This window comes from Diceros bicornis, chromosome 4 (genome assembly GCF_020826845.1).
Source record: "Diceros bicornis minor isolate mBicDic1 chromosome 4, mDicBic1.mat.cur, whole genome shotgun sequence".
Lineage (NCBI taxonomy): Eukaryota > Metazoa > Chordata > Mammalia > Perissodactyla > Rhinocerotidae > Diceros > Diceros bicornis.
This window is the reverse complement of record NC_080743.1, coordinates 92,521,583-92,546,990: the sequence shown is the minus strand read 5'-3', so window position 1 is coordinate 92,546,990 and position 25,408 is coordinate 92,521,583. Positions and strand designations below refer to the sequence as shown.

Genomic DNA, 25,408 nt, shown 5'->3' with positions numbered 1-25,408 from the left:
TACATATTCACATACTCATGTGGGTTTACACAGACACTTGCATGCTCACACCCGCTCCATCTACATCCTCATTCCCACGTACCAGGCTATAGTTGCCATAGCTTGGGGAATAAATTCATTGTCAGATCTGGTTAGGTTCACAGGGATGTCTTTATAACATTTGTTTAGCTTTGTTGGTTAAACTAGATAAATTATATTTTTAAAGGTCTTTTACTTATAAAAGTAGTTTGTTGCGCCATATTGCTGATTGGGTATCTCATTCCTCTGCTATATTGTTAACTACTTGAGAGCAGGGACCATTTCTAATTTATCTTTGTAGTTTCCAGATTGTGTAGCAATCTTGTCAGAGTAGGTACTCGATAAAGATTAATTGCATGTTGATCCTGAGGAACACCAGTGAGAAATTAACATCGACCCAGCATGATTAATGGAACAAGAAAATCGGAAAGCACGTGCCAGTAGCAGTAATGAATTACTAATGACACTTTGTACATGAAAGATAACGTATTTTTAAATAACGCTTTTTGTTTTTCTGATTATAAAAGTGAATACGTATGCAGCATAGAAATTTTGATTAACACAGAAAAATATAACAAAGAAAAGTTAAACATGTCACCTTTTTTACACTATTATGGTTTCCATTTTCATTTGTTGAGAAAAGCCATTGTCTTTTCCTTTACAACTAGTATTGGTTTTCCCTACCTTCTCAGTGTTTTTATGTTATCCAGATCTGAACACCATTCTTTAGTGATACTGTTCACTGACATTATTTTAAATCTTAACCGATCTGTCTCTACTTAAAACTTAATCCTCAATTTGCTTTGATTTTTATTGCAATTTTGTTTTCATTATCTTTAGAATGCCAAATTACAAATTTTCACTTAACTTTGGAAAATTGAGTCTTCCTTTCTTTCTTTTTTTTTTGGGTGAGGAAGATTGGCACTGAGCTAACATCTGTTGCCAATCTTCCTCTTTTTGCTTGAGGAAAGTTGGCCCTGGAGTAACATCTGTGCCAATCTTCCTCTATTTTGTACGTGGGACGCCACCGCAACATGGCTTGATGAGGAGTTTGTAGGTCCACACTTGAGATCCGAACCCACGAACCCCAGGCTGCCAAAGCAGAGCACACAAACTTAACCACTATACCACTGGGCCAGCCCCCTGAGTCTTCCTTTCTTCATTACTCTGTGGAAATAATCTCTGGAAGCCTAAGATCAAATCTATAATCTCAGTAGTTTCTGACTTAAGAGCATTTTACTCCTGTTAATATCATCCGGCTTGTCCTCTTGTTTTCCATTAGGCTTCTTGATGCTTCTCAATTTTGTGTTTCTGTTTTGTTTGCGGTTTTTTTAGTGCTTACAGTTCAATAATTCTTATTCCAGATACTTTATGAAAGTTGCCTTCTTCAAGGTAACACTTTTTGACCAAATCTGTCTTTGAAGTAATTCTTTTTAGAGTCAACATCTCACACATATAAAACTATATGTCCCCTTTTCAGCAATAATTTTCCTTAGATACATTGCTTAACTTAAATTGAGAGTTCCCATGGCAAGGACTATGCATACACTTTATTTTGCTAAGTACAGTGTCCTTGGCTTATAATGATAACTAGTCTGTCCTAGTTATGCTGTCACCCTTGGAAATTATAATGCACATACAATCGCCATGAGGCAGTGGAATTGAACAATCCTTTTCTTCTTTCCCTAGGTCACAGGAAAGATTTAAGTTCGGTCTCCTAAAGGCTTATTTCTTTTTCTTTAGTGTCAAAGAACACAGTTTATGAAGTGATATTAATTTTATTTAGAGCCATGTAATCCAATAAAAAGCTGGTTTTAATGGCTTCCATTGTAAAATTGTACCTAAGGTTTAATGATTAGGCTATTTGTTTTGTCTCAAATGCTTATAACCCTCACATTTGCAGCCAAATTTTACTTTGGAATTTAAGATGTTTTCTCTGGTCTTGAAACTCCTAGTATATAGCCTAAAACAGAATTCAAATTTAAGCAAATTAATATGCATATAGCTTAGTGTGATTTAGTATTAGTTGAATATTCTGATTTAAATGAAACCATAATAAAATGGTTTCTCATACAGCACATTGAGATTTGAAATGAAGTGAATTTTCAAATCTATCTAGAGGAAGATTAGAAACATTATTCCCATTTTAGTCTGGCACAGGAAGTTATTGAGACCCCTAGAAACCATCAGTTTTCAAATGTTTTGGGGTTAAGGTATCCTTAGACTTTACTTTTTAATCTCCAGAATGTAGCTCTTATTTTAGATTGAAATAGAGATGATTTGAAAGAATAACAAATTAAATATATCTGCTATAACTACACTTTTTTTCAGAGAGCATTCAGAGAAGCTTTATGGAACTCAATTTGGACCTATTATTCTGGGTATTACTTATGAAAAATGTAATTTCTTCACAATGTTTTCTGATCTTAAATGTCATGTTGGATAATGTATAATTTAGTACAGACTGCAGATTAAACAGAAAGCAAAGTATTTTGCAATATAAATCATAAGAATTTTACTCACAAGAGGACCTATTAAGAGACCATGAGTAGATGAGCCAAAATCCCTCTCCACTGATAGAATTAGAAAAAAAAAAAGCAAGGTTCTGAGTTATAGTTTTTCTTTTGGCTTTTAATAACACATTACATTTATGTAGTGTTTTATACTTTAGAAAGCAGTTTCATATATAGATTATTTCACCTTTAAATTTTTATTTTTTATTTTACAAATAAGATAGTTTATGAGATTTCCCCAGGGTCACATAGCTTAGTAGAGGCCACAGTCAAGCCCTAGTTTTCTAACTAAATTCAGCATTCTATTTATTAAATGCCACATTACCTCCCAATCTGATTTGAATTGGTGTCCTTGCCCTCTTCTGTAAAATGGACCTAATACTAACTTATTTAGAAAATTAAAGATTATAGCAATCCCAGTGGAATAAGTAAAAGTCACAATTTATGTTTTGACCTGCTTCTAGAGACATTTGATAAGTCCAAACATTAGGTCACAATTTAAAGGTTAGCAATGAGTGATAAATTCTATGCATTAGGACGGGTGTTCTCCTGACCATTTCTATCGTTACTTCTCCAGTTGGTGGTTGGTGCAGTGGAGATGCCATTTCCAGTGTTGAACGATATGATCCACAGACCAATGAATGGCGAATGGTAGCTTCAATGAGCAAAAGGCGATGTGGAGTTGGGGTCAGTGTTCTTGATGACCTGTTATACGCAGTAGGAGGCCATGATGGATCCTCTTATCTCAATAGTGTTGAAAGGTAAGTAAGGTCAATTTGAAATTTTTTTCTCTACTATTCATATAGTTTCATTTGAGATGTTAATTAGGAAATAGATGTGACTTGCTGCTTTAGTATTGCGTCTGTGGCACTAGTTGGCAGCCTAGAGCACTTAGTGTAACATACAAGTCCTTTATGATCTGACCTTCACCTATGTTTCCAGTCTGTCTCCCTGGCACACCACTATTCCCTAAACATGCTACTGCAGACCCACCAAATTGCTCGCAATTCCTTGGACACACTATCCTCTTTCATGCCTCTTTGCCTATGTGTATGCATGCTGTTCTTTCTTTCCTGGAATATCTCTTTAAGACTCAGATGTTACTTCTTATATAAAGCCTTTTGTGACACCATACAGACAAGTTAGCTACACATTCTTCTGCTCTTTTATAAGTATTTTCAACATACTTGTACATATCACATTGGCTATAATTGTTTGTTGAAATGTCTTTTTCCATATCTATCACAGTGCTTGGCACATTGGAAACCTACAATAATTGATTTTTTAATAACTTCTAGCTTCTTTCTCTCACACACCCTTTTACATTCAGGTGTGTTGATTTATAGTGATTCTTAGTATTTCCTAAACATATCTATGAAACCCTACAGCATATCAAGATCTAGAGGTATAGATTATATAGCTGAAAAAAAAAAAGAGAAATCAGCTCCACAGAAGTTAAAAAAAAGCACACTTAAAAATAAATTGATGATAGGGCCAGCGTAGTGGTGTAGCGATTAAGTTCACGCACTCTGCTTTGGTGGCCCAGGGTTCGCAGGTTCAGATGCTGGGCATGGACCGACGCACTGCTTGTCAAGCCATGCTGTGGCAGGTGTCCCATATAAAGTAGAGGAAGATGGGCATGGATGTTAGTCCAGGGCCAATCTTCCTCAGTAAAAAGAGGTGGATTGGCAACAGATGTTAGCTCAGGGCTAATCTTCCTCACACAAACAAAAAATAAATAAATTGATGAGTTAAAGAAATAAGAGTAATAATGATTAAATATTTACAACTTAATAACAATTAAGCCCATATATATCAAAATGTGTGGAATGCAACTAAGGTAGTATTCAGAGGCAAATTTATATGCAGTGTAACTTATATGCATTTATTTGAAAATAAGAAAGATGGGGGCCAGCCCCATGGCATAGTGGTTATGTTTGCTGTGTTCTGCTCCAGGCCCGGGTTCACGGGTTTAGGTCCTGGGCACGGACCTACACCACTCATTAGGAGGATTGGCACAGATGTTAGCTCAGAGCTAATCTTCCTCAGCAAAAAAAAAAGATGGAAAAATAAATCAGGCTTTTAAATCAAGTAGTTATAAAAAGAGCAACAAAACCCAAGAAAAAGGGAGAAATAAATTAAATAAAAAGAAAAGAAAACATTAATGAAACTGAAAACAGATTAAATTGATATAGCTACAAAAAGAGCAATTTGATAATATTTTTTAAAATTATAAATGAATGTACTCTATGCCCATGATTCTACTTCTCATCATCCATTTGCACAAGGAGAAATATACAAGGGCAATTACTGTTTTTAATGGCAAAATATCAGTAACAACATAAGGATATATCAGTAGGAATATGATTAAATAATGTATCTCATCCATGATATGATGAAATAGTTCAAAGGAAAAATCTAGAGCTATAGCTATTAGCGTAAATAGATCTCAGAAATATGTGTTAAATGAAAAAACAATGCCCACTGTATGTTATTATTTATGTAAAGAAAACATGCTTGCATATGAAGAAATATATGTGGATAGATATATACCTACTTAAAAATATTTTACTGAAAAGTCTTGAAGGATATACATTAAATCAAAACGGAAAGAGACCGGAAATTGAGTGGAACTCAAAGGGAACTTTAGCTTTATCTATAACATTCTGAAAAAATTTTTAAAAGAAAATGTATTTATACATAACTTATTTAAGTAAAAATTAATTTCAAAAAATAAAAATATAAATTAGACTCTCACATACTTTAGTTATTAATCAGCCCATATTTAGTGGAAAGAATATATATCATATATCATTGAATATGTAAACATGGCCAGACTTTCTTTGTGTAATACAAACTCTGCTCTTGATGTGTTCTCTGCAGATATGACCCCAAAACAAACCAGTGGAGCAGTGATGTGGCCCCTACAAGCACCTGCAGGACAAGTGTTGGTGTGGCAGTGCTTGGAGGCTTTCTCTATGCTGTAGGTGGCCAGGATGGCGTGTCTTGCCTCAACATTGTTGAGAGGTGATTTTTTTTTTAAGTTATTTTCAATTTTTTAAAAAAATATAGAGGCCTCTTTAAAAGAAACAATTTAGGACACTAGGGGATCCACTATTCAGTGGATTTTCTAGGGGCTTTAAGGAAAAACTTTTCAGTTGATCTTAAAGTCTAGGAAGATGAAAGATATAGCTCGATTTTTTAAACTATGTGTTACACTGATTAAGCCTAACATTGAAGTGTTGGAATCATGTTTTAAATTACATTCTATACATAATATCAAGCATACCACTTCTGAAATCTGTTCTGATTTTTTTCCCAGTACTTGGAGTATACTTAATGCATGACTGCCCAGACTTCCTCCAGAAAAATGATTAAAGTAATAATACTTTGTCTAACACATCTTATAAAGACCCCAAAGTGTTTTGTATATGGATTCTCATTAATTCTTAAAGTATACTTAGGGAAATCTGGGTAGGCTGCCCAAGTTTACTTTATACTTTTACAAATCAGTTAATTTTGGTGGAATAGATTCTCTTCTTAATTTCTTGCCCTGTCAGTTTTTGTCATTCTGTCCTAGAGATTAGATTTTGAAGTCCCATGTGCTGTAATTACTGGCAAGAATATACCATATTTCATCCTCACTTCTTAAAAAGAAGTGCTTCATGAGTCATTAGAATTTTTGAAATAGCATTTACTAGTGGGTTACCATGGTTAAGTTGAAGAGTTAACTCTGTCTTAAATAGAGATAAAATTCCAGGTAACTCTTGAAAGCTATGCCAGTTCCCTTTTATATGTCTGTCAAGAAACTTATTTCTCCACTTTCAAAACTCCATGCAGGAGGACTCTGAAAAGATAACAGCAGCAACAGCATAATTTTTTAATCTCTCCAAACTCCCACATAAAAACAGTGCAATAGATAGCAAAGCTAAAAACCTATGGACAAGTTATGGAGCTTGGTTACATGACAGTGTGACTGTTCTTAACACTACTGAACAGTACACTTAAAAATGGTTATAATGGTAAATTTTATGTATATTTTACCACAATTTAAAAAACACTATGGACAAAATTTAAAATAAACTAGGAGAAAGGGTATCCCGATAAACCCTAAAACACAAATAGGCAAAGATAAACTACCAATAGCCACAAGACCTGCATGATGTCAGTGTCTGTGCAGGAAAAAGCAGAGAAAAGAACTCTGACAGATCTAAGAAGAGAAGAACCTCAAAATAGCCAATACGTATTACTTGAAAGTGTGAGGGGAAAATTTATGAACAACAGCTGAAACTAAGAAAAGTTTTGCCCACTCCTGATACAGAATATGTGCAAGGGACCTGCAATAAGATCTGAAGGACTTAGAAGAGAGTTTCTCAACCTCAGCACTACTGACATTTTGGGCCAGATAATTCTTTGTTGTGAGGGACTGTCCTGTGCGTTGTAGGATATTTAACAGCATCCTTGACTTCTACTCACTAAGTGCCAGTAGCACACGCCTGGTTGTGATAACCAAAAATGTCTCCAAATATTGCCAAATGTCCTCTGGGGAGGCAAAATCAGCCCAGTTGAGAATCAGCAAGGCTAGAGCCATCTAGTCCCTAGGAACCCTCAAAACTGACCAGCCAGGATGACCTTACAGCACAGGGCCCACACTTCTGGGAGCAGAATGAAAATTGAGCAGGACAAGGACAACAGATACAATGAAAAGAGAAGGCCAACATAAAAGTAACAGCAGTGTAGAAAGCCAATAAATCTCAGGAGGCAAACAACTACTATATTTTTTTAACGCTACATGAAAAAAAAAAAAAGAGAGTTCCATGAAGTTAGAAAAATTATCACGGGCGGGCCCCGTGGCTTAGTGGTTAAAGTGCACGCGCTCCGCTGCTGGCAGCCCGGGTTCGGATCCTGGGCGCACACCGATGCACTGCTTCTCTGGCCATGTTGAGGCCGTGTCCCACATGCAGCAACTAGAAGGGTGTGCAGCTATGACATACAACTATCTACTGGGGCTTTGGGGGAAAATAAATAAATAAATAAAATTATTTTAAAAAAGCAAAAGGAAAGGGAAAAATTATCACGAACCACTCCTCCTTCTAAAAGTTCGGGAAAACTCATTTCATGTAAAAATGAGAAACAGAAAGTATTCAGGTTAGATCCCACGCAAAGTTAGTATGTGAAGAGGGAATAAGCAGCAGACTAACATCTCTACAGACAGTAGAAGCACATCCAAAAGACACTTCTACAGAACAGATCAAAACTGTAATCAGCTATTTCAAAATGTGCTAAAAGACGTAGGGAAAATGATGCAAGATAGGAAAAGACACAAGTCAGAATTAGAAAAACTCAAATGAGATGATAAAACTCAGAAAAATATTAGAAATGAAAGGAAAAATCATTTCAGAAGGAAATTTAAACTAGAACAAATAAGCAAAACAGATAATGCAAAAAGACAAAATAGAAGGTGACAAAGAGGAAATGTTTTAAATTCAAAAAGAAATAAAGAAATAAAAAGGATTCCAGAGATAGCAACAAATATTGAAGACAGGTAAAAATCCAATATACAGATAACAGGAGTCCATGAAGAAGAAAACCAAAGCAAGGGAACACAACAAATGCTAAGAACTAGAATTCAAAATTATATTTCTGTTGTAATAAAAAAAATTTGAAAATTGTTTGCTGAAAGAATACAATATAGCCTCTGAATACTGATCCAGAACAATCAACACCAAGACATATTCTAATAAAATTACTGGACCTTGAAGAAAAAGGAAAAAATCCTTTAGTCATCAACCAAAAAGTACATGTTTCTTATAAGGGAAAGAAGTTTAGATTATCATTAGACTTTTTAAAAGCAGTACTTTATGCCAGAAGAAAATGAAGTAACATATTTAAGATATCAAAGAAAATGTAAACCAAAGATTTTATACCTAGAGAAACTGACTTTGAAGAATAAAGGGCACAAAGTGTTAACATGTAAGAAATCAGGGAACATTGTTCTCATGAGTCCTTTCAGAAGAATCTACTAGACAGCAAGCTTCAGACAAAATTACTAGAGAGATAGTGACAGAAGACTGATAGTGAACATTAAACATACAGTTAATCGGAGAACTATGACTAAATAAGGGTTAAAAGGGAGAGAGTGTAGCATGCACTAGCTATATGCTCAGTCAATGTAAATGTAGTACCACTATTTTTAAAAGTGGGAGGAGAATGGGAAGAGATATGCAGAAAGAAATTTTAATTGTTCTCAGAGATATTGACGTGATAATATTGCTATTTTAAGACTGTTATGTAGGGGCCGGCCCCGTGGCTTAGGCCCGGGGTTCGCTGGTTCGGATCCCGGGCGCGCACCGACGCACTGCTTTGGCGAGCCATGCTGTGGTGGCGACCCATATAAAGTGGAGGAGGATGGGCACGGATGTTAGCCCAGGGCCGTCTTCCTCGGCAAAAAAAGAGGAGGATTGGCGGATGTTAGCACAGGGCTGATCTCCTCACAAAAAAAAAAAAAAAAAAAAAAAAAAAAAAAAAGGTATATTGTAGCTCTGTCAACTGAAGAGGTCTTCAAACAATGACCAACCAAGTGGCAGTGACATCTCTACTCCCAGATTATGTCTTGAAATTCCATTTCCCACTAAAAACCAGGGCTTCTTGGAGAAATGTCTGATTCCAGGTTTAGGACAGGAAATGTACAAATGAGCCTGGACCATCTTGTCGTACTAGATAGCAAGCAAGATGTCAAAGACTACTAAATGTCAAAAAGACTCAAGAGCCAACTTGAAGCTGTTCTCATTTACCAAAGGTGAGAAAATTTTAACTTTAAAAGAGATGATAATTGTAATTGATTAAAATCCAATAAATATATTTAAATCTGTGATTTCCTATTGATATTTAAATAAAAGCCAAATTGATTACCTTTGGAAGATCATAGAGAATGAATTTATTATCTTGAAAAACTAGTAAATAAAGTAAAAGAAGCAAGCATATATCTAGCATTTCTTATATGAACTGTATCTCATGTGAATTGGGTAACAAAATAGTAGATAAGAAGATTGTTTCTTTATAAAAGTATCCCAATAGAGTGACGTCAGCATCATGGCGGAGTGAGCTTTCCCGTGAATTCTTCCCCCACAAAATACAACAAAAGTAACAGCCACAGACAAACAACGGAATCCCAGACAGTCAAAAGCTGGAGCGGAGGGATCCACACTGCCGCACATCTGAGAGCGGAACGTGCTGGGCCCCCGGAGGAAGTGGGGAGAGGTAAGGAGAACTCCGCTCCCTCCCCATCAGATCAGCGATCCGGTCCGCGCGGCTCCCAGAGAGGGGGGAGGGGCGGCCCTCGGCGGGAAACTGCAGCTCTTCGGGCGCTCTCAACCAGTGGGAAACTCCCGCACAGAGGGCTCAGAGGAGCCACAGGGCTACCATCAACATCTGAGCAACCCAGAGAGCGGATAAAGAGGGGCAAACGAGAAGCCTCCCACGTCAGGGACCCAGAGGGCAAAAGAGAGAGCTCCCCCCTCCCCACAACCCGGAGTCTGCAGCTCGACCAGATCTAGCGGTCCGAGGCAGACCTGAATAAATTGGACTGGACCCGTGGATCGCAGTGGGGAAAAGAAACAAAACAAAACAAAACAAAACTGCGGATCGCAGCAGAAAAACTGGGGCAGAGCGCAGGGGGCTTAGACTACACAGCCCTTCACCACCACACAGTGGCGGCAGGTGGAAAGTGCAACCAGAGACTTCCAGGATGAGGAAAACCAAAACCAACACAGGAACCACAATGCAAAAATATATGAAATCACCAGACCAGAAACAAAATGACAAGCAACCAGAAATCAACCCCGAAGACACAGAAATCCATAAACTAAATGACAGAGATTTCAAAATAGCTATCATAAAAACACTCAACGAAATACGAGACAACACAGACAAACAATTCAATGAGATTAGGAGTTTCTTCACAAAAGAGATTGAAATCATAAAGAAAAACCTATCAGGGCTGATGGAGATGAAGAACACAATGGAGGAGATAAAGGAGAATCTGGAATCTTTAAAGAACAGAGCTGACAATATGGAGGAAAGAATTAGTACTTTAGAGGATAGGAATACAGATGTACTCCAGATGGAAGAAGAGAGAGAACTAAGACTAAAAAGAAATGAAGAAAGACTCCGAGAAATATCGGACTCTATTAGAAAATGTAACATAAGAATTATAGGTATTCCTGAGGGAGAGGAGAGGGAAAGAGGAACAGAGAGCCTATTCAAGGAAATAATAGCTGAAAATTTCCCAAATCTGGGGAAGGAGCAGGAAATACCAGTAAGCGAAGCCAACAGGACTCCTATATATATTAACAGACAAAGGCCTTCACCACGACACCTAGTGGTAAGGCTAGCCAGGGTCAACGACAAAGAAACAATATTAAGGGCAGCTAGACAAAAACAAAAAATAACATACAAAGGAACTCCCATCAGGCTCTCAGCGGATTTCTCAACAGAAACTTTTCAGGCTAGAAGAGACTGGAATGATATATTCAAAATACTAAAAGACAAAAACTTTCAGCCAAGAATACTCTATCCAGCAAAAATATCCTTCAAATATGATGGAGAAATAGTAACTCTCCCAGATAAACAAAAGCTAAGGGAGTTCATGGCCACGAGACCGCCACTACAAGAAATACTCAAGAAGGCCCTCAGGCCCGAAAACAAGAAGAGAAAGGGAACACAAAGCTTGGAGTAAGGAGAAAAGTAGGCAGACAAAATCAGAGAAATAGTAGATCTTTACCGGAATAGGTTAGCAACCACTTAAATACTAAACTCAAAGATCAAAGGAAGAAATTCACCAAAAATAAATTTAACCTCATCACTGTAAACACACAGCCACAACACAAGATAGAATAAGGTATAACAAGAGCAACTTAGAAGGGGAAGAGGAAAGTGACTGAATTGACTTAGTATAAGGAAATAGGAGGCTATCAGATAATGGACTATCTCATACAGAAGATTTTTTGCCCAAACCTCAAGGTAACCACTAAACAAATAATCAAATTAAAACCACATATGATAAACAAAGAGAAAACTAGAAGAATCATAAGACAGAACAACCAAACTGAATTGGCAGTCCAAAACAAATGGGACAAGAAACAAAGGAAATGCAAAAGAACCAGAAAATAAGTGACAAAACAGCAACATTCAACCCTCATATTTCAATAATTACCCTAAATGTAAATGGATTGAACTCTCCAATCAAAAGATACAGAGTGGCAGGATGGATTAAAAAGCAAGACCCAACAATATGCTGCCTTCAGGAAACACATCTTAGCACTAAAGACAAGCACAGGCTCAGAGTGAAAGGATGGAAGACAATACTCCAAGCTAATGGCAAACAAAAGAAAGCAGGTGTTGCCATACTCATATCAGACAAAGTAGACTTCAAGATAAAACAGGTTAAGAAAGACAAAGAAGGGAAATATATAATGATAAAAGGGACACTCCATCAAGAAGACATATCACTTATAAATATATATGCACCCAACATAGGAGCACCAATGTACATAAAACAACTATTAACAAACCTAAAAGGAGAAATCAACAACAACACAATAATAGTAGGGGATCTTAACACCCTACTTACAGCAATGGATAGATCATCCAGACAAAAAGTTAATAAAGAAATATTAGACTTAAATGAAAAACTGGACGAGATGGACCTAGTAGACATATACAGAGCACTCCACCCAAAAACAGCTGACTACACATTCTTCTCAAGCGCGCATGGAACATTCTCTAGGATAGACCATATGTTGGGAAACAAAGCAAGCCTCAATAAATTTAAGAGGATTGAAATCATAACAAGCATCTTTTCAGACCATAAGGCTATGAAACTGGAAATGAACCAGGAAAAAAAAGCTGGGAAAGTGACAAAAATGTGGAGATTAAACAACATGCTACTGAACAACCAATGGATCATTGATGAAATTAAAGGAGAAATCAAAAACTATCTGGAAACAAACGAAAATGATAACATGCCATATCAAACCATATGGGATGCAGCAAAAGCGGTCCTGAGAGGGAAACTCATAGCGATACAAGCCCACCTTAACAAACAAGAAAAAGCCCTAATAGGCAACCTTAAATTACACCTAACAGAACTAGAAAAAGAAGAACAAACAAAGCCCAAAGCCAGCAGAAGGAGAGAAATAATAAAAATCAGAGCAGAAATAAATGATATTGAGACCAAAAAAACAGTAGAAAGGATTAATGAAACAAAGAGTTGGTTCTTCGAGAAGATAAACAAAATAGACAAACCCTTAGCCAGGCTAACTAAGAAAAAAAGAGAAAAGGCTCAAGTAAATAAAATTAGAAATGAAAGAGGAGAAATTACAACGGATACCATGGAAATACAGAGGATTATAAGAGAATACTATGAGAAATTATATGCCAACAAATCGGACAATCTAGAAGAAATGGATAAATTCTTGGACTTATACAACCTCCCAAAATTGAACCAAGAAGAAATGGAGAATCTGAATAGACCAATCACAAGTAAAGAGATTGAAATAGTAATCAAAAACCTCCCAAAAAATAAAAGTCCAGGACCAGATGGCTTCTCCAGTGAATTTTACCAAACATTCAAAGAAGATTTAATACCCATCCTCCTCAAACTATTCCAAAAAATAGAGGAAGATGGAACACTTCCTGAATCATTCTACGAGGCCAACATCACCCTGATACCGAAACCAGACAAAGACAATACAAAGAAAGAAAATTACAGGCCAATATCGCTGATGAACATTGATGCAAAAATCCTCAACAAAATATTGGCAAACCGAATACAACAATATATTAAAAAGATCATACACCATGATCAAGTGGGATTTATACCAGAGACGCAGGGATGGTTCAACATCCGCAAATCAATCAACGTGATACATCACATCAACAAAACAAAGAATAAAAACCACATGATCATCTCAATAGACGCAGAGAAGGCATTTGACAAGATACAACATCCATTTATGATAAAAACTCTCAATAAATTGGGAATAGAAGGAAAGTACCTCAACATAATAAAGGCCATATATGACAAACCCACAGCTAACATCATACTCAACGGGGAAAGACTGAAAGCCATTCCTCTGAGAACAGGAACGAGGCAGGGCTGCCCACTCTCACCACTCCTGTTCAACATAGTACTGGAGGTTTTGGCCAGAGCAATTAGGCAAGAAAAAGGAATAAAAGGAATCCAAATAGGTAACGAAGAAGTGAAACTCTCACTATTTGCAGATGACATGATTGTATATATAGAAAACCCTAAAGAATCTGTTGGAAAACTGTTAGAAACAATCAACAACTACAGCAAAGTTGCAGGGTACAAAATCAATCTACAAAAATCAGTTGCATTTCTATATGCTAATAATGAACTAACAGAAAGAGAGCTCAAAAAGATAATACCATTTACAATTGCATCAAAAAGAATAAAATACCTAGGAATAAATCTTACCAAGGAGGTGAAGGACCTATACAATGAGAACTACAAGACATTATTGAGGGAAATCAACGATGACATAAAGAAATGGAAAGATATCCCATGCACGTGGATTGGAAGAATAAACATAGTTAAAATGTCTATATTACCTAATGCAATCTACAGATTCAATGCAATCCCAATCAGAATCCCAATGACATTCTTCACAGAAATAGAAAAAAGAATACTAAAATTTATATGGGGCAACAAAAGACCCCGAATAGCTAAAGAAATCCTAAAGAAAAAGAACAAAGCAGGAGGCATCACAATTCCTGACTTCAAAACATACTACAAAGCAATAGTAATCAAAACAGCATGGTACTGGTACAAAAACAGACACACAGATCAATGGAACAGAATTGAAAGCCCAGAAATAAAACCACACATATACGGACAGCTAATTTTCGACAAAGGTGCTAAGGACATGCAATGGAGAAAGGAAAGTCTCTTCAATAAATGCTGTTGGGAAAACTGGACATCCACATGCAAAAGAATGAAAGTGGACCATGTGCTATCGCCATACACAAAAATTAACTCAAAATGGATCAAAGACCTGAAGGTGAGACCTGAAACTATAAAACTCATAGAAGAAAATATAGGCAACACACTATTTGACATTGGGTTTAAAGGAATCTTTTCGGATGACATGCCTACCCAGACTAGGGAAACTAAAGAAAAAATAAACAAGTGGGACTTTATCAGACTAAAGAGCTTTTATAAGACAAATGAAATCAGAATCAAGATGAACAAACAACCAACCAGCTGGGAGAGAATATTTGCAAAACATACATCTGACAAGGGGTTGATCTCCATAATATATAAAGAACTCACACAATTGAACAACAAAAAAACAAACAACCCGATCAAAAAATGGGCAGAGGAAATGAACAGACACTTCTCCAAGGAAGATATACAGATGGCCAATAGGCACATGAAAAGATGCTCAACATCACTAATCATCAGGGAAATGCAAATCAAAACAACACTAAGATACCACCTCACGCCCGTTAGAATGGCTATAATCACCAAGACAAAAAACAACAAATGTTGGAGAGGATGTGGAGAAACAGGAACCCTCATACACAGCTGGTGGGAATGCAAATTGGTGCAGCCTCTATGGAAAACGGTATGGAGATTCCTCAAAGAATTAAAAATAGAGATGCCCTATGATCCAGCCATCCCACTACTGGGAATCTATCCAACGCACCTGAAATCAACAATCCAAAGAGGCTTATGCACCCCTATGTTCATTGCAGCATTATTCACCATAGCCAAGAAGTGGAAGCAACCTAAGTGTCCCTCGACTGACGATTGGATTAAGAAAATGTGGTATATATATACAATGGAATACTACTCAGCCATAAAAAAAGACAAAATCGTCCCATTTGCAACAACATGGATGGGCCTGGAGCGTATTATGTTAAGTGAAATAAGCCAGAAAGAGAAAGACAAACACTGTATGATCTCACTCATATGTGGAATATAAACAAACACATGGACAGAGAAAACTGGACTGTGGTTACCCGGGAAGTGGGGGTGGGGGGTGGGGGGTGGGCACAAGGGGTGAAGGGAGTCATATATGGGGTGAAGGACAAACAAAAATGTACAACCCAAAATCTCACAATGTTAGAAACCATTAAAATATCAATAAAAATGTAAAAAAAAAAAAAAAAAAAAAAAAAAAAAAAGTATCCCAATAAAAGAAAATTTTTTGATTGATTGATCAAATCCATATTGTAGGGGAAATTGATCAAATCCATATTGTAGGGGAAATTGCAGGTCAAATGCCCCAGGTTCTAAAACAGATGAATGTAGGGGAAGGTGGGGAAAAGGGGGAATGGAGGAAAAACCTGTAGATAAAAAGAGACTTTAAAAAAAATACAAAAAAAATTAATGAGTAAGAGTAAGTGTCTAGGGATGCACACTTGGGTAATAAAACTATAAAGAAACACAAGCAATTACTGTAAAAGTCAGAGTAATGGTTACCTTGGGGGGAGGAAGGCATTAAGATTAGAAAGGGATGCATGGAAGGTCTTCCAGTATGGCAGGCAAAGTTATTTTTCTTGGCCTGGGTGGCAGTTACAAGTGGGCTTTCCTTATAATAACTTGTCAAACTATGCATTTGTTTTGTGTGGCTTTCTGTATTGATGTTTTATTTTATAAAAAAAAGGTTTAAAAATTATGCAAAGACTTCTGCTTCCAAGTAGAATGTAGTAAGTAGTCACAGCCATTATTCCCACTGCAACAACTAGGAAAAAATGACAAAGTATAAATATATTTTTAAAAACATCAGAGACATGTGGAAGTAACAACGGCTAGATGAAGTAAAATTCCATTAAAGAAAGAGCCCGGATTATGTGAGCTGAGATCATCAGCTAGTTTCTTCCTTGGGGACATTTGCCAAGTCTGAACATCGGTGGAATATTGGACTTGGCTTAGGCAGAGGGATTCTCCTGGAGGAGAGAGAAATCAGTGGAACTTTTGACAGACTGGAATCTAGAACAGTTCCAAACATACTGCTGTTTTTCCCCATGGGATGTTTGCTGAATGCTGGGGTTGCACAGGAGACCAAAGGACCAGGATGAGTGAAATCTCATGCAGTATTACAGTGCTTAGAAGATAAAGTCCTTCTATGAGGGGGGCCTGCAGCAAATACAGGGCAGATCTCATCCTTGAGACATTCAGAAACAGAGGTGGACTGGAGTCTAACTAAGGCTCAATTCCTGACTGGGTTGAGGTGATCAACATTTCACCCTATCTGCCTAATACAGAAAAGAGTGAATCTGTTGTGGAGGGGCAAGGGGGAGATAATATCAACTTCAGTTTCTAGGATTCCATTCTTTTATAATAATGTCCAGCATACAATAAAAAATATTATGAGACATCTGAAGAAACCAAAAAATGTGGCCAATAATTGAGAGAAAAATTAGACAATAGAAGCAGATTTACAGATGATCCACATTTAGAGTTAACAGAAGACTTTAAAATAAGTATAATAAATACAGTAAATAAAATAGAGGAAAAGAGAAACAAATGGGTGAAAAGTTAGAGAATTTTAATAATAGAATTGGACTCTAGAAATAAGATGTACATTTTACAACTGAAATATATGATTATCTAAAATTAACTTATGGATGAGGTCAACTAGACAGAAGTAGACTGGACACAGCAGAGTGGGTGAGCTCAAAGATAGATTAATAGAAAACATCCAAACAGAAGAACAGAGAAACAGAATGGAAACAACAGACCATAAGAGACTCATGGAACACAAACAGCCTAACGTAGATGTAATTGGCATCCTGGAAGGAAAGGAGAGAGAGAGAAGAGCAGAAGCAATATTTGGAGATAGAATTTTTGGTTGACAATTTTCCAAAAGTGATGAATGATAAACTTTGTTCAAGGTGCATGAACCTCAGGAAACCTTCACTGACTAGCCATAACCTTTCTCCAGGGCCTCCGTTTTCCAGCATTTATATTTCTGCTTCTTTCATCTGCATGACTTACTACATTCTCAGAATCTGTTTAGAGTTTTTTGCTTAAGAATGTGCTCTGTCTCCCTCACTTGCTGCTTAAGAACAAGGGCTATTTTTAGTATCATTTATTTTCTATTTCCTGTAATATTGATATAGTTTGCTATACAGTACTTAATATACTAACAGAATTTTCCACCTATGTAATAAAATAAAATTCCTAGTACTATTTCAAGTGATTTTTGTCATATTTATTTCTGAATGCTAGTAATTTATCAATCAGGGCCCAGTAAAGAAAACACAAACCATACCAGTTATTTCAGTAGAGAGAATATAATATTAAAAAATTGGGGGCCAGCCCATGGTCTAGTGGTTAAGTTTGGTGCACTCTGCTTCTGTATCCTGGGTTTGGTTTCTGGGCACAGACCTACACCACTCATCGGCAGCCATGCTCTGGCGGTCACCCACGTACAAAATAGAGGAAGATTGGCACAGATCTTAGCTCAGGGTGAATCTTCCTCAAGCAAAAAGAGGAGGATTGGCAACAGATGTTATCTCAGGGTGAATCTTCCTCAGCAAAAAAAAAAAAATTGGTTAGCAGATATTAAAAGGCTAAAAAAAATGAAAAGAGGACACTGAAGTAACTGTAGGAACCATAGAGCTGGGAAAACAAAGGAAAGAGATTTGAGTTATTAGAGCCTAGAAGCTTGGAGGAGAGATCCCACAGAACTAAGACCATAGCACCTGAGGAGAGGGTATCCTGACTAGCTGTGACTTGCATCTCTGTGGAGGGTTAGCTGCTTGGCTGGTTTCGGAAGATTGTATTTTCCAAAGATGATTACAACACCTGCCATCTCACATGCTCTTCACACAATTTGATTTTGACACTCTTATTGAGAGGCAGCATCTATGTTTTCTCTCCTTGAATCTGGTCTGGCTTACAAGTATGGCAAAAGCAGCACTATGTGACTTCGGAGGCTAGGTTATAAAAGGTGGTACAACTTTCACTTGGATCTCTTAAGGCACTCACCTTTGAAGCCTGTAGCTATCTGAGGTTGCCATGCTGAGAGGAAGTCCAAACTAGCCTCCATGGAGAGACCACATGGAGAGACTTTGAGGCTGCATGGAGAAATCCTCAGCCAGCCCCGAGCTGCTTCAGCATCCTGCTGTTCCACCCCTAGCCGCAATTTGGCAGCAGCCGCATGAGACACCTGAGCCAGAACTTCCCTATAAAGCCCTTCCCAAGTTCCTGACCCATGGAAACATGAGCGTTAATAAAATGATTACTGTTTGAAGTCACTGAGTTTGGGGTGATTTGCTACATAGCAGTAGATAACGGGAAGACTGTCCTCTTACCTCAGGAGCTCAGAGGGGGTACCTCACAGAGCTGTGACTGAACCCTCCCAGAAGCACAACAAGGCTAGTTGTGGAAGTGCCAGAAAAAGACTAGAAACTGAAATTAACTGGTACAGTTGGAGTGAAGGGCCATTGTTGATGCCTCACAGGGACAGGGTTGGCAAGCAAACAGGAAGGAGCCAGTCCCTTTTCCTCCCCTAGACTTCCAGGGTCTAGTCCTTCCTTTTGGCAGAATCTAACAGAGAGCCAGCTTGGCAGAAGAGAAATGTAGTTTTCAGACCTCTAGCCCCAGCATCATAAGTCAGAGTACGAAAAATAGCTTAATAACTGACACAGGCACAAATTCTAAGATTTTTTCCTAATAACTAAGTAAAATATGTTAGATTCTCACTGTGCATTTGACCATAGCAAGTTTTGGTATCCAACATATCTTTAGCATGATTTCACACCTTATGAAAAAGGCTTCACTTAATAAAAACGTGCATGCAGTCTTTGGTTTCTCTTGCTGCAGGTATGATCCAAAGGAAAACAAGTGGACCCGAGTGGCTTCTATGAGTACCAGAAGACTAGGGGTGGCCGTGGCTGTGTTAGGAGGGTTCTTATATGCTGTAGGTGGCTCTGATGGGACATCTCCACTCAATACAGGTTAGTCCCTTCCAAAGTCAGTCTAGTTCCCCCAAAGCAGCACATTTTCCTTAGGAGGGTCCCCCTACAAAAATATAAAAAGTTCAGGTTATCCTATAATTTATTAGGAAAACTATTTTCTTTCTAGGAGAATGCAATCTTAGCTCTTCTGCAGCTCCTTCTGCAGCCATAGTCTTCTAGTATTTTACCCAAATATTTCTTTCTCCCTCTGCTTTATAAGCTGCTGAGAATTTATAATAAATAAAAGAACTATTTTCTTAATATGATTATTTCCCTCCCTCCAGCCATCTCCTTAAAAAACAAAAACCCTCTATATTGTAATATATAAAGAATAAATAAAAACTTACAGCTCTACACAGGTTTGCATTAATCCTTTCTATTTAGAAATAATGGATATTTTTGCCTAAGAATAGTGTCAGTGTGGCACTTACATCAGATCCATTGTCACATATCTTGTCTTCTCTTCAGTGGCTTAGAATGGTGGGAATATAGGCAAGGAAGTACAGGAGTACAGAAGTTGTCAGATTATGACAATAAATTCTTAGTACAGAATAGTGCTTACAGATCATATAGTCTAATCCCCTCATTTAAAGATAAGGAGAGTGAGGCCACAAGTCACCTAGCTAACAAGTCATAGCCAGAACTGGAACTAGGTACCCTGACTCCAACATAGGCCCTTTCCACCTTACCACACCTACAAGAAACCTGTCACCAATGAGAGTATAGTGGTATTGTCCAAAGGTATACAAGCCCTGCTCAGAAGCAAAAATCAGATTGCTTATTGAAAATATGTGTTACCGCAAAATTTTGGTACCTATGAGAAAAACTAGAGGTGAGAGGAAATAGTTGAATGGTCACTTACCGGTTTTTCTTTTCCCTGCAGTGGAGCGCTACAATCCTCAGGAAAACAGATGGCACACCATAGCCCCTATGGGGACCCGGAGGAAACACCTAGGCTGTGCAGTGTATCAGGACATGATCTATGCCGTAGGCGGTAGAGATGACACTACAGAACTTAGCAGTGCTGAGAGATACAACCCCAGAACTAACCAGTGGTCTCCTGTGGTGGCTATGACATCACGCCGTAGTGGAGTAAGTGCCCAGCTACTGAAAACTTTGAAAACAAGCACAAAGAGAGGGCAGTGCAGAAGGAGAGGTCTGATCTGTAAAACATAATACATTGGGAGAGTGAGGAAGTGCACCCTTTAGGCAAAACAACCCCTGCTACTTTTGTACTGGAAAAAAATTAATTTTGATCACCGTTGTCTCAAGTAGTTAAATATCTTATATCCAATCATATCTTTAATTAGAGAATTATTTTTTTATGGTTTATCTTGTATCAGTTGCTTCTCTGAAAGGTATCTCTCTGTCTTATCTACTATCTTATTTAACTTCACCCATATTCATTCGTATCTATTAGAGCTAAATATTCCTACCTAATTTTTCTAGGTAATATTCCAAGTAATTGGCATACCAACACAAATGTTTAGGCAGAAACACACCTGGCTCCACCACCAGTCTCCACAAACTTTTTTGAGTCTATCCCATCTATAATATAGGCCAGATCAGGCTAAGCTAAGAAACTTCCTGGGTGGAAAGGAGGCATAGAAAGCTTTTAGAGGAAAGTGACAGCATGGATGGATCTGTATTTTAAAAAGAGAATTAGTGGCAATTTAGATAGTGGATTAGAACAGGCAAATCCCAGAAGTGAGCAGTTTGGAGGTTCTTGCTCACTCCCATTGAATGCTTTCCCTAAAATTCAAGAAATATATGTTTTCAACTCTGTGTAAATATTCTAATTGAATATATAATTTTATAGTTCCCATAATTTAATATATTTTTGTCGTTCTCTTTTCCCTCTGTGTTCAAGTAAACCAGAATGTAAGGCCATAAAGAATTATTTTTTATTAAAGAGATTTATCTAGAAACCAGTCTAAATTTTCCCAGTGATTGTCTAGTTTCTTCAGCAGCCGCTGTGTTTTGGTCCTGTAGGTTGGCCTGGCAGTGGTGAATGGACAGCTCATGGCTGTGGGAGGTTTTGATGGCACAACATATTTGAAGACCATTGAAGTTTTTGATCCTGATGCCAATACATGGAGGTAACCTTTAAGCTATGTTGCAGATCACCTCACTGCTGACTTGAAAAATCATGGGCTTGAGATAGCCCATGGACATCAAAATCAGGATGGTCATACATTGAAATGACCTCTTGCACTACTTTGAAGAGGGCTTGAAGTTACCCATATTTGATAGCTTATTTTGACTTCATTGCTCTAAAGTGGCTGACATCTTATAAAATTCTTCTCTTTAGTGACTGTCCAATTTTATAATTAGAGATAGCAAAAACAAATAAAAAAATCTCTCTAGCCCCATCATGTTCAGTTGAGGAAACTAAGGCACCAAGAAATAAAATGACTTGCCTGAGCAGGTTAGTGACAGAGTTAGAATTAGAGCCTTGCTCTTTGGCTCTCAAGCTGTCAGAGCAATTTTTTGGTGTTCCTGTGGGCAGCTTTATGCCCAGGAAAAACAAGTTGCAGTTGCTTTTTTAAAAATAATTTTTTTTTTCATTTTAAAACTGATTTTTTTTCCTTGAGATTTTAAAATCTAATTAAATATGGGGCCAGCCAAGTGGCGCAAGCGGTTAGGTGCACGTGCTCTGCTGCGGCAGCCCGGGTTCGCCGGTTTGGATCCCGGGCGCGCACCGATGCACCACTTGGCAGGCCATGCTGTAGCGGCGTGCCATATAAAGTGGAGGAAGATGGGCATGGATGTTAGCCCAGGGCCAGTCTTCCTCAGCAAAAAGAGGAGGATTGGCAGATGTTAGCTCAGGGCCGATATTCCTCACAAAAATAAAAATAAATAAATAAAATCTAATTAAATATATTATTATTCTATTTTAAAATCTAGTAAATTTTCACAGTCACCTTTAGGGAAGAGGCTACATCTTAAGAGAGTTTAACTATGTTAAACTATATTTATAGGTTTAATTTTACCTTGCGTTTAAATCCTTAATTGTCTAACAAATCCTTCCTAAGTACCTAGGTAGTTCTTATAAATTCACATAAATCAGGTGACTCCTGTGTTTATTTTAAATATTCAAAAACTTTTACAAATTTAGCAAAATTCTCTTAAACTTTTAAACTTTAAATCATAAGTCTAAATCTTTATTCAATCACACATTTTATACTAGATTCACAAAACTAATTGGATAGAGGCTCTAATATACCAGTCTCTTAAACATTGCAGGAACTTAAAATGACAAATATATAGTTAATTATCAAACTTAATACAAAATATTAATGTTATAGGTTTGATGTACTTCATACCTATTCTTAAAGAGAATCTAAATACTAGCCTTCTAAGAAAGCAGTTGTACCTTCCAAGCAATTTGGGGTTTCTTTCTGAATAAATTGGGCTTATTTGCCTAAACAAATCTAGGATAACCATGTGGTTGAGGTTGTACATCAAGCACAGGTGTCAGTCTGGACATGAGATCTGAGGCAGCAGACATTCTGAAAGATTTTCCTCATGACCATGAAAGATAAGCTGAGGTCTGTTTTATAGTCACTACTCCAAAAGGGGCAGTCTCATAGTCCATTCCTGCTGCATTCTGAGTATACATTTTCTAATTGTGAGCTTGTAACTGCTCGCCCAGATTTTTTCATCAGTCTATAAGATTTAACTAATAAATTTGCTGAGTTGTTTTTATGGTCTTCATCTTTGGAAAAGCCACACTTTTACGGATATTTAAATGACATTCTTTGGATTCAGCATGTCTCTCATGGCTCTGTATGGCTCAGTGGTCACAATACTAAAATCAGACTAATGACATTGTAGCACTTATTGCTTCTGCGTCACATTTTCACAACCTTTCTCATTAAGTAAAGGTTTACTGACTGTTCTAGACCCTGGGATACAAAAGTGAACAAAACAAAATTCCCTGCCTTCCTGGAGCTGACATGATAATGAAGGAGATAGGCAGTGCCATCCCAGGGGGTGGTATGGCCAATAGCAAAGGCAGGGAAGGGGGTCCAAGGAGGATTGTCCATTTTAGAAGGTGGCCCAGGAAGGCCTCACTGAAAAGGTAACATTTTAGCAAAACCTGATAGAGGTAACAGAGATAATGGCAGGTTTTCGTGAATAGGAGCCTCCCACTTGTGGAATATTTTCTTCCATATACAGCTTTTTATTTTTAGTGGGAATTTTAAGTAAGCATCATTTGGGAAGACAGCCAAGTTTACTTCTGCCACTTACTTACAATGATCCTATGTAAGGACTTGTTTCTCAGTTACTGTCACTAAATAGAATTAGTAATATATAACCAAACAATATTCATGAAATTCTTAAGGATCATCTGTTGACAGATTACTATCTAAATTTTTGTAGTTACATATCCCAAACTTAAAACCAATTTTACCTTATAGCTGACAGAGGATCTAATAATCTTTTCCATGGAAATCTTTAATTTTGAAGATGGTCTTGTTCACATATCACAAACTAGATGCTGACTTTATTTACTCATGTCCAGTTTTGTTCCATACAGGGTTTGAGGAGGCTTAAAAGAGTACCTACAGGGCCGACCCGGTGGCGCAAACGATTAAGTGCGTGCGTTCCACTTCAGTGGCCCGGGGTTCGCAGGTTCGGATCCCGGGTGCGCACCGACGCGCTGCTTGTCAAGCCATGCTGTGGTGGTGTCCTATATAAAGTAGAGGAAGATGGGCACGGCTGTTAGCTCAGCCCCAATCTTCCTCAAGGAAAAAAGGGGAGGATTGGCATCAGATGTTAGCTCAGGGCTAGTCCTCCTCAAAAAAGAAAAAAAAGTACTTAGAAAAAAAGAGTACCTACAAGACAAAAAGATAAAAATAAACAATGTGATGAAGATTAAGCAAAGGCAAAATGTGGGTGGGAAAATAATATAGCCAAGGTCAAAATTAGACACAAAAATGTAGAATGTATGATTCCGTATAATAGTTAGAAGTCAGTCTAGGTGTAATGTTATGATGCAAAAAGTGGTTATAACGCTCTCTTATTCTTAAAACAGTATCCTATAAGTGAGAATATTTCAGTCAATGTCTGAAATAATTCTACTTACCAGTGCTCAATTCCAGCTCCTAATCTTTGGAAGAGATGTATGAAGCTAAAAATATTAGTTGTGATATGAAACATAGAAACATGTGTTTTATTAACATCTTAGTTATGAAAGAAATAGTGCTTTTTCCAGTTAGAAATCTGATTTTGTTTTTTTCTTTGCAGGTTATATGGCGGGATGAATTACCGTCGGCTAGGGGGTGGCGTAGGAGTTATTAAAATGACACATTGTGAATCCCATATATGGTGAACATCTAGAAGACAGTCATGTACATGCTCTTCTGTATTCTGGAGAGCTTTGACTTTGGAGCTTTGTACAGCTCGAGAAAACATTAGAACAAATTTTATTCTTTGCTGGTGCCTCAACATATGGAAATACAAATACAGTGAAAGTTCTCACCTGCAAGATGCCATCTTTGCACAATAATTTTCAATTCTGTGCAGAAGAATATTTATTTTTGGTTTTAATTTATCATGGTTTTTTTGTTGAGGTTTTTGTTTTGTTTTGTGAGATTTAGCCTTCCTCCCACCAAAAAAGAAAAAAAAAGGAAAGAAAAGGAAAAAAAAGACAAAAATTCCAAGCAGCAAAACTTTATTTTTAAGATATTAAGTTTGAAAATACTAATAAGGGGAGAAGGGCTATATATGATCTAGTTGTTATTTCTAGGCACTCCATCCACAAGACGCCGCCACTTACAAGGGCTACCAGTGACAAAGAAAGGTATGCAAAGTGAATTAGTTAACCATCATTCTTGCACTAAGCACAGGAAGACTTGAAAATCTAAAAAGGCAAA

The 25,408-nt window shown here is 37.4% G+C and overlaps 1 protein-coding gene across 2 annotated transcripts in view; it reads left to right on the top strand.

The window, feature by feature from the left end:
• Positions 1-25,020, top strand: part of KLHL20 (kelch like family member 20) — a 65,542-nt gene extending 40,522 nt beyond the window's left edge. For both annotated transcript variants that reach the window (XM_058540048.1, XM_058540049.1), the window contains 6 exons: positions 3,109-3,292; positions 5,415-5,558; positions 19,393-19,526; positions 20,410-20,618; positions 21,519-21,625; positions 24,780-25,020. In XM_058540048.1, the coding sequence (XP_058396031.1) occupies positions 3,109-3,292; positions 5,415-5,558; positions 19,393-19,526; positions 20,410-20,618; positions 21,519-21,625; positions 24,780-24,864 (863 nt within the window). In that variant the 3' untranslated portion in view covers positions 24,865-25,020. The remainder of the gene's footprint in view (positions 1-3,108; positions 3,293-5,414; positions 5,559-19,392; positions 19,527-20,409; positions 20,619-21,518; positions 21,626-24,779) is intronic.
• The last annotated feature ends 388 nt before the right edge of the window (positions 25,021-25,408 follow it).